General features: G+C 44.4%; 1 protein-coding gene across 1 annotated transcript in view; it reads right to left on the reverse strand.

Moving 5' to 3' along the window:
• The window catches only part of LOC122938306 (cytochrome P450 2C31-like), a 112,887-nt gene extending 110,420 nt beyond the window's left edge, over window positions 1–2,467 (reverse strand). Inside the window, exon 1 of the mRNA XM_044293727.1 lies at window positions 2,390–2,467. Coding sequence (XP_044149662.1) covers window positions 2,390–2,467 — 78 coding nt within the window. The remainder of the gene's footprint in view (window positions 1–2,389) is intronic.
• Between the last annotated feature and the right edge of the window lie 13,906 nt (window positions 2,468–16,373).

Below are 16,373 nucleotides of genomic sequence, written 5' to 3' on the forward strand. Positions count from 1 at the left end.
TACTGCAAGGCACAGTGCTCTACACCACTATAAAGGCTCTCTGCAGCAAGGAAATAGCCGTGTTTTAACGCAATTCGCCACAAATAAATTCAATCAAACCAAATGTTTTCTGAAATTTTTTGAGAAATTCGCTCATCTCTAGTGTCAATGCATTGTGTTGACAAATCATTGTAGGAGCAGGATGAGCAGATACCGGAAGCGACCAAGGACGTATCAGCACAGGAGCAACAGTCGATTACCAAGATTATTATTCCCTTTGTTATACAACTGTATTCTGTGGGGGTGGTTTAATTTAATTTTAATGTTTTGGACGTTCCCTTTGCTGCAAACCTCTCATTTGTGTAAGGCCCTAATGATGTATAAAAATCTGTCACCCCAATTTTGTACTATTAACTACAGTTGTGCAGGAATAGTACTGCAGATAATGAGTCCACATCACTATTTTTTATATTCCTACTGCCCCTGGTGCCCTCGTTGTCATCCCTCAAAGTTGCAATGAAATACATGGTCCGGACAGCTATGCTGTTCTAACATAATTGAGATGACTCATGTTTTCATGCACGGCAATCCTGACAATGTATTTCAATGCAACTCTGAGTGCTGACAGTGGATGAATGGGTGGGAGAGTAGGAAATTAAACACGGTGATCTTGACAGGGTACTGGTTATTCCCACTCGACCCCCCTTCTCTCCTCAGGCTGCCTCCCACACACCATCCTGCCTCTTACTCCCCCTCCAACCTATCCAGGTCAGCCTTCAACTCCCGACCCAACCTAACGAAATGATGAGACGCCCGAACCCCCCCCCCCCCCCCCCCGTGGCCACCGCCAGCCTCCTACAAACCCCCCCCCCATAGGCATAATCCAGCATGCAAAATTAAGCTTCCCCAGGAGAGACTGCAATTCCCACAATTAGATTTTTGACAGCCTCCCCGCCCTCGCCACTTCCTGTCTAAGGTCCTCCAACTTGTCCAATGGCAGTCTGCACTCCATCCTCTCAGAGTCGATTACTATCCCAAAGAAGCTCAATTCCGTAGCCGGACCCACCGTCTTCTCCCCCGCCAACGGAACCCCAAACGCCTCAAACAATGTAAACATTGTGTGCAACAAAACTGAACAAACATGGGACTGGGCCGGACCCACACAAAGGAAATCGTCCAAATAGTGGATGACTGATTCACACCCCGACGCGTCCCGAACGCCCATTCTAAAAAAGAACTAAACACCCCAACAGATGCAGGCTATCGGGATGTACTGGCACAAGTCTAAATGCCGCCTCAATGTCAGTCTTCGCCATCAGCGCTCCCCGTCCACACCTCTTCACCAATGCCACTGCAGCGTCAAACAACATATAGACCACGGAACACATCGTCGGGTCGATACCATCATTGACCGACGTTCCCCTAGGGAAGGACAAATGGTGAATCAGCCGGAATTTATTGACCTTCTTTGGTACCACCCCCAAGGGCGACAAACGTAATGCCGCTAAAGGTGGCTCCAAAAACAGGCCCGCCATCCTGCCTAACCTAACTTCTTTGTCCAATTTTTCCGTGACGACCCCCGGGTGCTCCATAGCCGACCGCAAATTATTTTAAACCAAAACAGCGTCGGTCGGAACGAACGGAATCCGAAAACCTGACGCAAACCCGTCTTTCAACAACTCCGCCGGTAATTCCCGCCAGTAACTCCGCCAGTACTTCCCTATCCGGATACCTATCGAGGTACGGAACCATCCTTGCTAGACGCACCGGCGTCTCCCCCTTTTCCAGAACTATCCCCTCCCCTTTGCTTCCCCCCTTTAAAACATCTCACTGCTCCATGAGCCCCCCCGCAAGTTGAGCACTCGTGCTTAAACTTGCACTTTGCCCCGAACTTGCATCCCCCCTCATTAAACAGGAAGCACAGCCCCTTTGCGGATGCTGTCGCAAAGCCAGACTGGCCTCCTCCCCCCACCTCCCCCCGAAAGGACTGTCCCCCTCTAACCGGGGCCGTTACTTTCAACCACAACGCAATATCTTTGTGGTCCCACCGGATCCCCTGACGCACCGCCTTGCGCTGCCTGAACTGCTCATCGTAGCGCAGCCAACCCATACACTCGATGGGCCTCCCCGATCGCGTCCAACATTCCGGCTGTTTCTCCCCTATAACACTGGCCAGGATCGCAAACGCCTGCAACCAGTTCGCGAACGTGCGCGATATTAACCAATGTCTCCGCTTTTCCTCCTCCTCTTTTTTCCCCTCATCCTTCCTCACCCTATCAAGATTAAACTTCTCAAGAGGGAGCAGGGAAAAAATATCCACATACTCCCCCTTCCAAATCCTATCCCTCACCTCCTGTTTGAGATGCGCCCCCAGCGGCCCCTCAAATCAAACATACACCTCACCTTTTACCCGGTCATCTAACCGCGCCTCCTCCGCCTCCCCCGCTCCGCCAGCCTGAGTCTGCACTGACACGCTGGTAGCCCGCATGTCCGGTATGGATCCCCCCTTGCCCCCCAAGCCGGCAGCGGTGACAGGCCACCCGCCCCCCAGCTGGCCGCCAGACCCGCCAAACCCCCCAGCAACTGCCCTAAACCTCTGCTCAAATCAAGGTGGAACCCCCCACCCCCACACCCAACCCCTGCTAAACTAGCCCCCAACTGTACTAATGGTCCCCAAGGCGTCTCACCTGGCTGCGTGGGTGCTGTGACCCGCCGCAGGTCCTGCATCCAGGTGAGCTGATCTCTGCGCTGATCCTCCAGAGGCATCTTCCTCCAGGCGTCGCACCCCTCCATTGGCCGTGGATCCACTGCTGCTGGCAATCTCTTCAAGTAGGGCAGGCCCCTCCCCCTCTGCTCTCCTGGATGTCACCGCCGGAAGCCTGCTGCCTCCTCGTGGCCTGCAGCAGCTCCGCCATGTTCTCCACCGCTCCCACGCTGAGATGCCCCAGTCCCCGCTCCATGGACTGGGCCTGCCGTACCGGGTCCCGTCTCCATACGCTGACCGTCACGCCGGGCAGGCCTGGCACAGCCTGCAGCAGAGCTCCGCCGCTGAGTAGGATTCCTCCCACGCCTGGGCGTACTGGGAGGCACAGGTACCGACAGCTCCAGGCATGGAGGGTCCCTTGAGGGGCTCCTTCTTCTTCGGCGCTGAGCCCTAGGGGGCGCCATCTCAGGACTGAGGCGCGGCCGGGACGCCCGAGGCAGAGACACAGCGGGAGCCTCTGCCACCCCCTGCAGCAGCTCCTGGACCCGACCTTGAAGCCAGTCTTCACCCTTCTCGGCCGCCGCTGCTCTGAGCTGGGAGATGATCTGCTCCATGATGCGACTGGATGGCGGTCAGTATGCACAAAATGGCCCCTCTACCTTGCCTCGCTCCCCCTTTTAACCTCTCTGGCTCCCCCCCGTAAATCAAACCCTCCAATCTCTAACTATCCACGGGGAGGGGTCTCCTTAAACCACCCCCTGTCATGTTCGCCTCCCCCTAAGCTGCGCCCTCAGTCCGGCTCATTCTGGACTCCATATCTGCAGTACTACTCATTTATTACTGTAGCTAATGGTCCAAAATCGAGGTGACAGATTCACTTCAAAGTTAATGCCTGGCTAAATGAGGCATCAGCTGAGGCAATTAAGAATATTACTGGGCACATGAGGAGCAGAATGGTCAGGTTTTCCTGTTAATTTAGGGACAATATCTAGCTGATTTTCTAGTTTCCTGATATTGATGGCCTACTATATCCTCAGGACAGGTCATCAATATGAGATTAGTGGGGATCCACCATGTAACAGCACACCTTCAGATTAGCTGATTTTGGTGGAACTGGGAGCAAAAAAGTGGACAATTCTGGAAGAAGAAGGTGTAGTGGCTGTGCTGGTGTACTGCATCTCAGTTCCTACAAGTAGAAGTACAGGTGAATGGGGGCGGAGCTGAGGAATGCTGCAACGGCCACTGCTCAGTTAATGCAGCCAAAAACAGCTGATTGGTTGGGGTTCCTAGCAGGGTTGCCAATGAGATTTCTTTCTTTTTCCTTGACAACATATCCCAAAATCATGAACAGACAAATGAATAATAATCATAAGGAATGATAAAGATTCTAAGTGGAGATGGGTGAAGTTATGAAATATTTGATTTGGCTGCTTTGCCAAATTTTACAAAGAAATTAAATTCATGACAAATTACTTTATCCCAAAGTGCATTCCTTTGTATGTAGCCAGCACAATGCCGGGGAATGGCGATCAAACTGCCCCCCGTCATTGAACCCCTCAGATGCCGCGTTCATTGCTGATCACAGCATCTGATGCTACAATTGAGGCCTTTCAGGGGTTAATCAGGTTAAAAAAATCAAAAAAAAAATCACCTTATCCATTTGCTCACGGAGAGGCTGTCGTCACCATCCTGATTGAATACTCTGCGCAAAATCTCACTAGTCATGAAGTCATCATGGCGGCTGGGAGTTGTGACGTTACCATGCCTGGACGGCACGCTGGCTTGGTGACGTCACTTGTCACTCCGCGCAAGATTTCATGCAATATCTTCAATCAAGATGGCCTCGACAGCCTGTCCGAGAGCAAGTAGATGAGGTGACTATGTATTTTTTTACCGGCATTCCAGGAAAAATTGAGTTGTTACCACTAAGCGTGAGAAAATTTGGTTTTGCGGCAAATGAAATTTTTCCTGAAAGCTGGATCGAAGTCAATTCGTTTGGCTTTGATTCGCTCAACACTAATTATAAGTAATACATGTTTTTAGTTCAAATGCAAGATAACATTACTAGCAATTACTGTGAGCTGTACAATTATGCTAATTGCCACCAAAATAATCTAGTCAAGTACCACCAGCATAAAAAAAATCGTAGGCAACTCTATTGTTTTAGTAGACACAGGAAAAAAGTTGCCTATTTTTATGGACTATCCAGAAATGTATAGACGGATGATAACCCTGGTGCCTAGTGTCAGTCCCCCATCATTACGATATGGATGACCTGTCCTGAGGATTGGTCCACAGAAGCTTTAAACTATTGAGCAACAACCTGTTGCTCTAGCTTCTGCAGAAAATGCTGCAAATCATAGGGTCATGAGGGTTTACTGAGCTTGACCTGAACCTCACCACCAACTCTTGGTCGTATTCCAATATAAAAGAACGTCAATATAAGCCATCAATAAACACAGTGATCCTTTAGAGTCTTGATATTTTAGAGGTGATGAAATGAAAAGTGCCAATAATAGCAGTAAATCTTACGAAGGACAATATAGATATACATTCAGCAAGTTCTGATTCCAGGGGTCTAGATTGACAATTTGTCAGCACTGCTTTCCAAGCCATTGTTTCCTAACAGTGATACCGAAAAAAATCTATAAATAATTATCTGATAAGATGGGATTGCAGGTCTATAGTGGTAATAAGCAGCTATTGATTGGAACAAGGCCGAATGCATAAAGTCTGGCATTAGAAGGATTACGCCATCGTTTCGGAGGGTGCAGGCGATGGAGGGGATATAGGTTAATAGAAATTACAATTATTGTCGTCTCTATTGTCATTGTGGAAAAAGCTTACGAGCAGTTCATATGCTTGGGTCGCAGTTAAAGCCAGCATCTTTCTTATACAGGACCGGCAGCACTATATATAGAAAAACACTTTTTTCTTCTACTCCCCTTTCATCGTAATCTGTCTTATCAAACTGGTGAAAATGCAATAAAAATGTTTCTCCCTATGACCAAAAAGATGTCTCACAAAAGTCTGTCTGTATGGCAACTGGCTGTAGCAGGAGCCCTCCTCCACCGGCCTGTTTGTGATAGGATGCCAGTTTACAAACACTTGTTTAACAGGTACTTAATTGGATCTTTTGTGCAGCACAAAAGACCATCGCGCTGTGTAAACACGAACTGCTGCCGAGAATCAACAAGACAGTATGGGGAAGAGCGATAGCATTAGTGATCACTCCACCCACTATATTTTGTATTAAAAAAAAACTACAAAAAATGCGTGGGGTGAAATTGTTTTACAGTGTTCACTGTGCACTAGCAAAGACATGATGAATAACCTATTCTGCAGGTCCTTATGGTTATGACCATGTCAAATTTATATAGTTTTATGTTTTATTACTTAAAAAATAAAAACCTTTGTAAAAAAAAGTTCTTTGCATTGCCATTTTCTGTCACCCATAACTTTTATATATTTCCATCAACAGAGCTGAATTAAGGCTTGTTTTCCATAGGGCAAGCTGACTATTTTGGGGTACATACAGCTTTCTCTTCCCTTTTTATTATTTTTTTGGGGGGTGACCATAAATGGTGAATCAGGTATTTTATCTCCATTACGGTGTTCACTAAGTAGGATACATTTTAATTTTTTTTGTTATTTTGACAGATTATGCAATTTCAAATGCGGGTGACACCATTTTTAATAAATTTTTAAATGCATTTTTGTGTTTTTTCTTACAACTTTTAAATTTTGCCCTCTTACGGTAGGTGACTTGAACTTGCTATTGTCTGATCACATACTATAGATTGCAATAGTTTTCTACTGCAGTCTATGGGATTTCTGCTGGCTGCATCAGCAACAAAAAGCACGCAAGTTTTAAAAAGCAACAAAACTCTAAGGCCTCTTTCACACGGGCGTTGCGGGAAAATGTGCGGGTGCGTTGCGGGAACATGCGTGATTTTTCCGCGCGAGTGCAAAACATTGTAATGCGTTTTGCACGCGCGTGAGAAAAATCGGCATGTTTGGTACCCAAACCCGAACTTCTTTCCAGAAGTTCAGGCTTGGGATCGGTGTTCTGTAGATTGTATTATTTTCCCTTATAACATGGTTATAAGGGAAAATAATAGCATTCTGAATATAGAATGCTTAGTAAAATAGCACTGGAGGGGTTAAAAAAAATAAAAATATTATTTAACTCACCTTAATCCACTTGCTCGCACAGCCGGCATCTCCTTCTGTCTTTCTTTGCTGTGTGCAGGAAAAGGACCTTTGATGACGTCACTCCGGTCATCACATGGTCCATCACATGATCTTTTACCATGGTGATGGATTATGTGACGGACCATGTGATGACCGGAGTGACGTCACCACAGGTCCTTTTTCTGCACACAGCAAAGAAAAAGACAAAAGAGATACCGGCTGCGTGATCAAGTGGATTAAGGTGAGTTAAATTATTTTGTATTTATTTTTAACCCCTCCAGTACTATTATACTCTGCATTCTGTATTCAGAATGCTATTATTTTCCCTTATAACCATGATACAAGGGAAAATAATAATGATCGGATCCCCATCCCGATCGTCTCCTAGCAACCGTGCGTGAAAATCGCACCGCATCCGCACTTGCTTGCGGATGCTTGCGATTTTCACGCAACCCCATTCATTTCTATGGGGCCTGCGTTACGTGAAAAACGCACAAAGAGGAGCATGCTGCGATTTCCACTCAACGCACAAGTGATGCGTGAAAATCACCGCTCGTGTGCACAGCCCCATAGAAATGAATGGGTCAGGATTCAGTGCGGGTGCAATGCGTTCAACTCACGCATTGCACCCGCGCAGAATACTCACCCGTGTGAAAGGGGCCTAAAAGTAATCTTTTTTGAGAATATCTAGATTTGTGTAATCAGATCTCCTCTCCTGACATGTCTCTGTTAGTAAATGATTCTACTGTATTCCACATTACATGACCTTTGTGGAGCCGCCATTTTTCTATGGTGTATTGTTCCTCTGGTATCTCTATTAAAGTTTACAGGTGAATTGCCATCCGGGTTCTACTAGTTGAGGGCGTGCCCCTGCACAGTTTGACCTTGTCCAATCAGTGCTGCCAGTGGTAGAGAGAGCGGGGATTAACCCTCAACTGGTAACATCCATTTGGTTATTCATTCATAAATTTCTAACAGGAATAACAGAGGAACGGCACAATACAGATTTACATGAAAACACGCTTCAGAATTGTTATTTCATGTGGAATGCAAGTAGTTACCAAAACAGACATGTGAGGAGAGGTGACAGGTCCTGGTCATGTATATAATATATATATAGGCTTTATGTTTATTTCTATAGGTATTTTTATGTCTGTGTATCTACATTTCTGATACTTTGGGATCCCGTTGCAGCAGGATAACCGGATTAATTTTGCATTAGATGACAATTTTCACCCTGGCTCTGATCTGTCTTGATCTGTATATAAAATGCAGATTTTTTATTTATTTTTTAGCCTGCATAAAAATATCTAAATTCTGTGAGTTCTATAAATGAGGTCTATTCTGACTCCATAAAAATGAATATGTTCCATTTTGGATCCAATCATACTACACTTTGCATGCATCATTACCCGTTCACACTTAACTACAGAATGTAATCACGCCACGGAACAAAAAAAAAAAAAAAGTCCCGAATTGCCTGAACATCATACGGCATACCGCTAAATCTTTCTCGATGACTCTCGCCCTGGAAGAGCTTCTTCCAGATTTATATAGTATCGGAGTGCCCACACAGGAGATCCATCAGCCGAACTTTACTTCAGCTTAATATCTAGTTACCGAGATTAATGACAACGTGTTGAGCAGCGATTGGTCTACAACTTCTATAAATTGAAGAAAATGCGTTTTACATTATAGACTCTAAATTTCCCTTTCAAACGTGATTTGTAGGATGTAGAGATTAAATGTAACAGAAAATGCTGAAATATATTCTGCGGCTTGACAAGCCTTCTTATCTGTGATATTAGCCGGATAGAGCCCTCGCATTCATTCCGCTGTTTTATGACTAGTAAATGCCGAACTGTGCGGGACGTGTTGTCACATTCCCACCATGGAAGTTAGGTTATTATGGGAAAAAGCGAGATCGTAAAAAACACAATATCAGAGTGGAGCTCGCTGCTTTATTATCCTCTCGACCAGCCTGGTTTCTTGGATTGAAATAGTTATACAGTAGTTCTGGATAGTTTATTACAAGTGTTATGTTAGGCTTAAAGGGCTCCTACAAAAATAAAGAAACATACGGCATGAACCCCTTGAGGACCATGAAGACATTCCCTATCTATATGACCTTTTAGTTCCTTCACTGGGCAACAGTGCCAAGATACTGTGCATGGCTGTGCTGAGAGGGTTGCCATGCTGGTTGGTCCAACTATGAGTGAGGCTGGATGCCAGGCCACTCAGGTTCCTCACTCAGTGATTGCCACTGACTGTAATTTTATTGTATCCTGCCTTCTGCTCTGTGTGCTACTCACAAGCAGTGATGAGCGGCAGGGGCAATATTCGAATTTGCGATATTTCGCGAATATTTGGGCGAATATAGAAACATAGAATGTGTAGGCAGATAAGAACCATTTGGCCCCTCTAGTCTGCCCAATATACTGAATACTATTAAAAGCCCCTGGCCCTATCTTATATTCGTCATATATTCGCGAATTCGAGAATTTGTGATTTCCAGTCATTATTTTCTTGATTGTGAAAATCGGCAATCGGACAATTCAAAATAAAAATTTGCAATCCGAAAATTTGCAATCAACACTACTCCTAAAGTCAAAGATATTACAGCTTTCTCATTGGCCCACAAGCAAGAAACAGTGAGGGATCATGTGTACTGATGAAAAAAAAACCACTAGAATTTACGCAATTATGAAGATATAGCACTATATTCTAGATATTCGTAAATTCTCGAAGTTCCAATATTCGCTATAAAAATTTGCGATTAGAATAATCGCGATCAACACTACTCACTAGTACTACAATTAAACTTCTGGCAATCTGACTGTGGCTTGTTTTCCGGATTTTACTCTCTTCTGCTGATTTGGATTCTACTGAATTTCCTGGTTTCTGATTGTGGCTTGCTTTCTGGATTGCACCCTTGTCTGCTGATTTGAGTTCTATGGAATTTCCTGGTATTCTGAATGTGGTTTGTTTTCTAGATTACACCCTTGTCTGCTGATTTGGACTCCATTGGATTTCTTGGTATTCTGACTGTTGCTTGTTCCTGGACCTCCCCACCCAACCACTTGCTGTTTTGGCACTACCTCTCCTGGTTTTGCTTGACAACGAGTATCAGTTTAAGAAGATTTATTTTTTATACTCTTGTCATTCTGTATGAGGTGTTGTTTTTAAAGCAATAGGTTTACTAGCATGCTAGCATCCTGCAAAGGTGTCTGTTCTGTTGTATGTTGTGCACCTACTTTCTGCCTGTTTTCTGGATTCTTACCCTTTGCTGCCTGACATGTGCCTTACCTTTGAATAGACTATTTGCTGCCTGTTCTGATTTCAGTCCATTTACTGTATAACACATACTCTATCAGTCCTGACCTTGGCCTGTCCCTGACCATGGCTGTGGTCTACACCAGTATTCCGTCCCCCATGGGTCACCTGTCAAACACAGAGCCTATTCTAGGAGGTAGCAGCCTGGTCGTTCCCCTGCAGCAAAGTCCAGTTCCCTGTACAGGGGTAAAGGGTGAATATCAGGGGACTGCCAGGATAACTCCCTTATTAGTACAAAGTAAAATCTGTTGGTTTACACAGTAGTTCCACACCCACTGCCATAGCAGCACCACTATTGATTAGCTGTTTGGAGCAGCCACCAGCACCGGAAACTATACTACAGATGGAAGGCTCAATTCACTGAGTAGTTTCCAGTACTAGCGATCTGCAGTTCAGGTCCCATTCACTACACATTGGATGGAGGCTTCTGCTTCTTGCTCAGTTCATTATATAAATTCCAGAACCGGTAGATGACCAAAACAGCTGATCTGTGAGTGTTCTGGTTGTTATAAACTCTGATTTTGATTACCTGTTTTGAGGATCGCTTACTAATATCTAAGTCTCAGAAAACACCTTTATAGGGAAACAGACATGTGAACGTTTACCATATGTTCACAATCGCAAGATAAGGTAGTACAAAATACAGCTATAACTCTACAATAGCCATAAGATACATACATACAGTACGTATTTACTCAGTTCAAACGTCAGTTTCTCCAGCATCCAACTATTTCTCCTTTTTGTAATCTATTCTTGAGGTTGTTGTAATGTATATGTAAAACATTATTTTCTGAGCAAGATCTTCTGGTTCTTGTGTATTCCCCTCAGGAATCTGTTGTTTTCCACTTGATCACTAGAGGCTGCTGTTTTACACTTTGAGAATTGGCCCTGCACTTCCACTCCTTACCACTGAAGGGTGCTTGTTTGCTCCTTTACTTGCCCTTAATCAAGCTGCTCAATGTTGCGGATGGGAATCATCTTGTTTCCTGTTTAGGTCTAATTCATTCCATGTGGGTTATCCAAACATTGCTTGAGTATTGTTACTTGTTTCAGTCTCCTATCTTGGCCAGATGGTCCTTACTCATTGTATCTTCTCTTCTCTTCAAGGAGTTCTGCTGAGGATATCTACCATCAGTTCTCTACTGTGCTCTGTTCATTCCTTTTACCCGGGATTCCAGCAGTGAACCAGTACCATAACATCCCTTTACCAAAATCAAATTTTAGGAGGGAGTATGGATGACAGTATTATTTTCCCAGCTTGGTGCTTGGTCACCATGACTCAATGGCTTGCATATAATACTTAATTTTCTCTGTAGTGGCCACTGTAGGAGAATTTGGTTCCCATGAGTAGAATGACTTGCATGCAATACCTTGTTTTCCTTGTTATCGGAGAGTTGTACAGCTGATCACAGATTTCTTCTCTATCTGAACTTTCTCCGATGATCTGATGATCAGGCTGATGTTAATTTAAAAAGAGGCAGTTAAAGAGAAGCAACCTCTTTAAGAAGTTTCTTAGTTTAATTCTCCATGTGAAGTTCCTTTCCATCTTGTGTGTATTGTTGGGTTTTCTATTAGAGCTCTGATATCAGTTCTCAGGATTCATTTCAGAGGATGCCATTTCGGGAAGACTTGGTCAACAATAGTTTTGTATTCCTTTTAGTTAGAGCAGAATAAATATTTTGTTTCATTATCCGTCTCCTTCATTGGAGATGTATCCGGCACAGCTGTCTTTTTTGTTATTCTGCTCGTCAATAATTCTGTTGTGGTGAAGATGAAAGTATGACAGCTGTGCACAACCTTTACTAGAAATTCTCTCTATTGATCCAGGGGAAGATAATATAATAAATTCTAATGAGTACAAGAATATGAGCTGAGAAAAACAAATATTTTGGACAATCCCTAGAGAGATTTATATAGTAGATGTGTCCAGAATGTCGTTGTTCTGCCAATTTTCAGCAAATTTTAGGAAAAGTCCTGCAACTTGTCTAATTGCTGTCGGCGAATGGAAACATGTTTACTTGCACCTATAAACTGAAAACTTGCTCAGACCTAATACATCTTAAAGGGGTTATCCAGGGCCTAGAATAGGCCATCCTCAGAATAGGTCATCAACATCAGATCGATGGGGGTCCGACATCCCTACCAATCAGCTGTTTCAGGCAGCCACTGGGGCCAGAAAATATACAATGGGAGTAAATGGAAGAAGAATGTTCCATCTATGGGTGTTGCTGTGCTGGGGTCCAGAAGCTTAGTGAATGGTAGTTAAGATGTAGTCCACTGGCACTGGAACCTATACAGTGGACAAAGACTTGCATCAATTGTATAGTTTACAGAACTGATGTCTGAACAAAAGCTGATCAGCAGGGGTGCAGGGTGTCAAAACCACACTGAATTGATATTGATGACCTATCCTGAGGATAGGCCAGCAATATCTAAGTAGTGGAAAACCAAGTGTATCCAGTCTACATACCTCTTTCCTACCTTTGGGCCTGGTTCCCTATAGGGAGCTCAAAATATGTTGACTCATTCAACACTTGTCACATCCCGCTGTTAAATCGGTGACTAATGGGGTTAGCCTGATCTCTACATGTTATATACCCTATACCAGTGATGGCTAACCTTGGCACTTCAGCTGTGGTGAAACTTCGACTCCCAGCATGCTCCATTTATTTCTATAGAGTTCTCAGAGCAGCCATGCAAGGGGGGCATCTTGGGAGTTGTAGTTTTACCACAGCTGGAGTGCCAAGGTTAGCCATCACTGCCCTATAGCTTATTCTGTTTACCCCTTCCTTCCAGCCCTTCTGGTAAAGGCTTACTTGGAAAATATTATGTACAGTGTGTGAGGGGTAGCTTTCTTTCAGGGGATCATCCTCACAGATACGGCTTGGGGACACCAGATTTCAGGTCCAAACAGTGCATTTATTCTGGCACACCAGCAAAAACAAAACAATAAACACTCGCCCATCCAGGCTCTAACTAAACACAATATTCCTGACTCATATAAGTCACCGTTCACACCCTGTGATCACATGCGGCTTTCTCAGCCAATGTCCCACAGCCTCCTGGCTATACAGAGCACAGTACGCTCACTGTCTCCAGTCCAGTGTCTCTTGTGGGGAATTGTGGCAGACATCTTAGTTTCCTACTTTTCCCTCATTCTGCCCACCTTCTCCACACCCCACCCTGCCACCCCCAATACTGTGGTCACTGTGCTCCCGAATGCTTTACTGCAGAAACAGTCCCACTGAAAATACTAGTACCAAAAGGATAGTGTCCCCTTCAATGATTATTGGCACACAGTGCTCTAAAAAATAACTTCATCTAGCAAATAGTGTCCCTGACTCTAAGTAATAATTCTCCTTATAATGTGCACCAGTACAAAAATATCCTTGCACAATGTGAGCCAGTACAAAATATATCCCCGTACAATGTGTGCTAATACAAACAATACAGCCTTCTAATGTGCACCATTACAAAAATACCCCCTTACAATGCACACCAGTACAAAAAAATAATACCCCCTTATAATGTGTACCAGTACAGAACTACCCTATTACCTTTTAGATGAGACCCCCATATCACATCTGAGATCAGACCCCCATATCAGATCCTGAAATCAGACCCCCATATTAGACCTCAAATAAGACCCCATATCATATCCTTAGACCCCATATGAGATCCTCAGACATTATTATCAGATCCTCAGACCCCCATATTAGATCCTCAGACCCCTTATCAGATCAACAAACACCTATATCAGACCTCAGATCAGACCCTCATATCAGATCCTTATACCCCCATATCAGACCTCAGATCAGGCCTCCATATCAGGTCCTCAGATCCCCATATCAGATACTCAAATCCGACCTCCACATCAGATTCTCAGACCCTCATATCAGACCCTCAGACTCCCATATCAGTCCTCAGATCAGCGTCAGGCGACCCATATCAGATTTCAAATCATCAGACCCCATATAAGACCTCAGATCAGTGTCAGACCCTCAGATCAGATTCCCAGACCCCTAAATCAGACCTCAGATCAGACCCCCATATCAGATCCTCATACCCCTATATTAGACCTCATATCAGAGTCATACACCCATATCAGACCTCAGATCAGAGTCATAATCAGATCCTCAGACCCTCATATCAGATCCCCAGACTCCCATATCAGACCTCAGATCAGAGTCAGACCACAATATCAGATTTCAATCAGTCAGACCCCATATAAGACCTCAGATCAGAGTCAGGGCCCCATATAAGACCTTAGATCAGAGTCAGAACCCCATATCAGACCACAGATCAGACTCAGACCCCCATATCAGATTCTCAGACGCCCATATAAGAACTCAGATCAGACCCCCATATAATATCCTCAGACCCCCATATCAGACCTCAGATCAGAGTCAGACCCCATATCAACCCTCCGATGAGTCAGACCCTCATATCAGATCCTCAGACCCAATATCAGACCTCATATCAGAGTCAGGCTTCCATATCAGACATCCATATCAGAGTCAGACCCCATATCAGACCTCAGAACAGAGCTAGATCCCCATATTAGATCACAGATCAGAGTCAGACCCCCATATCAGATCCTCAATCCCCCATATTAGACCTCAGATCAGAGTCAGACCCCCATATCAACCCTCAAATGAAAGTTAGACCCCCATATCAGATCCTCAGACCCCCATATTAGACCTCAGATCAGAGTCAGACGCCATATCAGACCTCATATCAGAGTCAGACCCCCATATCAACCCTAAGATCAGAGTTAGACCCATATATCAGATCCTCAGATCCCCATATCAGACCTCAAATCAGACCTCCATATCAGATCCTCAGAACCCCATATTAAACTTTAGATACCAGTCAGACTCCCATCTCAGACCTCAAATCAGAGTCAAACCCCCATATCAGACTTCAGATCAGAGCCAGACTGCCTCACCAGATCCTCTGACCCTCATATCAGATCTGCAGACCACATATCAGACTTTAGCTCAGATGCCCATATCAGATCTTCAGACCCCCAGATCAGACTTCAGATCAGACCCAAAATAAATTAATTTATCCCTCCTGCTCCGCTGCTGCTTTCCGCATCTAGTATCCTCTCCTGCAGTCCCTGCTCACTGGTCTTCTCTGGGTCCGCGCTGCACTGTCACCTGAGTGCATGCAGCGTCAGGTCATAGCTTTTGATACTGTCCCTCATAGACATTTAACAGGAAAATTAAGGACTATAGGATTGGAAAGTATAGTTTGTAATTGGATTGAAAACTGTCCAGAGTCCAGAGAGTTCTGGTCAAAGATTCCTATTCAGAATGGTTCCGGGTTCTAAGTTGTGTGCCCCAAGGTTCAGTGCTGGGTTCTCTATTATTTAATTTATTTATTAGTGATATCAGGTAGAGTTGAGCGAATCGAAGTTGATGAAGTGGAATTCGATCCAAATTTCAGGAAAAATTTGATTTGCACCGAATCCGAATTTCCAAACGCTTTGTCTTATTGAATCACATTTTTTCCTAAAATGGCTGCTGCACGTGTGAGGACATGGAGCAAGGAACTCTGGGAACAAGGGATCACCCACAATGCCATGCATGCAGCCAATCAGCAGCTAGCCAGCCCTGTGATGTCACAGCCCTATAAATAGCCTCAGCCATCTTGGATTCTGCCATTCACCAGTGTACTATTTAAAAGTGCAGGGAAAGATTATTCAAGGTGGAGGGAAAGGATAGGGAGGTTCAGTAAGGGCGGTTACAGCCTGGGTAATAGGACCAATCCTATTACACCTTGCTGCACTGACTGGGGACCCAAATTTCCATTATACAGCTCTGCAATTCCAGCAAACCTTTCTTGTTATTGGGCAGCAAGTGCTGTTTGATACCGCCATTAACAGGGTTTATTACAAGGAAATATTTCTACGTCTTATTTGCCCTTGTGCTGTGCAGTTATATGTTCTAAAGCATTTATTGGCTCGTATTTGTGGGAAAAATTGGCTTATTAGCCGTTGTTTGGTGAAGTCCTAAAATTACAGCACATTTTGTCGTGTATTAGTGGCAAAAGAAAAATATATTTGCCGTTCAGCGGTGCAGTTATATGTTCTAAAGTACTTTATGAGCGGTGCAGTTATACTGTATGTTATAAAGCCCTTTTTTTTCGTGTATTAGTG

Source organism: Bufo gargarizans, chromosome 5, assembly GCF_014858855.1.
Source record: "Bufo gargarizans isolate SCDJY-AF-19 chromosome 5, ASM1485885v1, whole genome shotgun sequence".
Classification (NCBI taxonomy): Eukaryota; Metazoa; Chordata; class Amphibia; order Anura; family Bufonidae; genus Bufo; species Bufo gargarizans.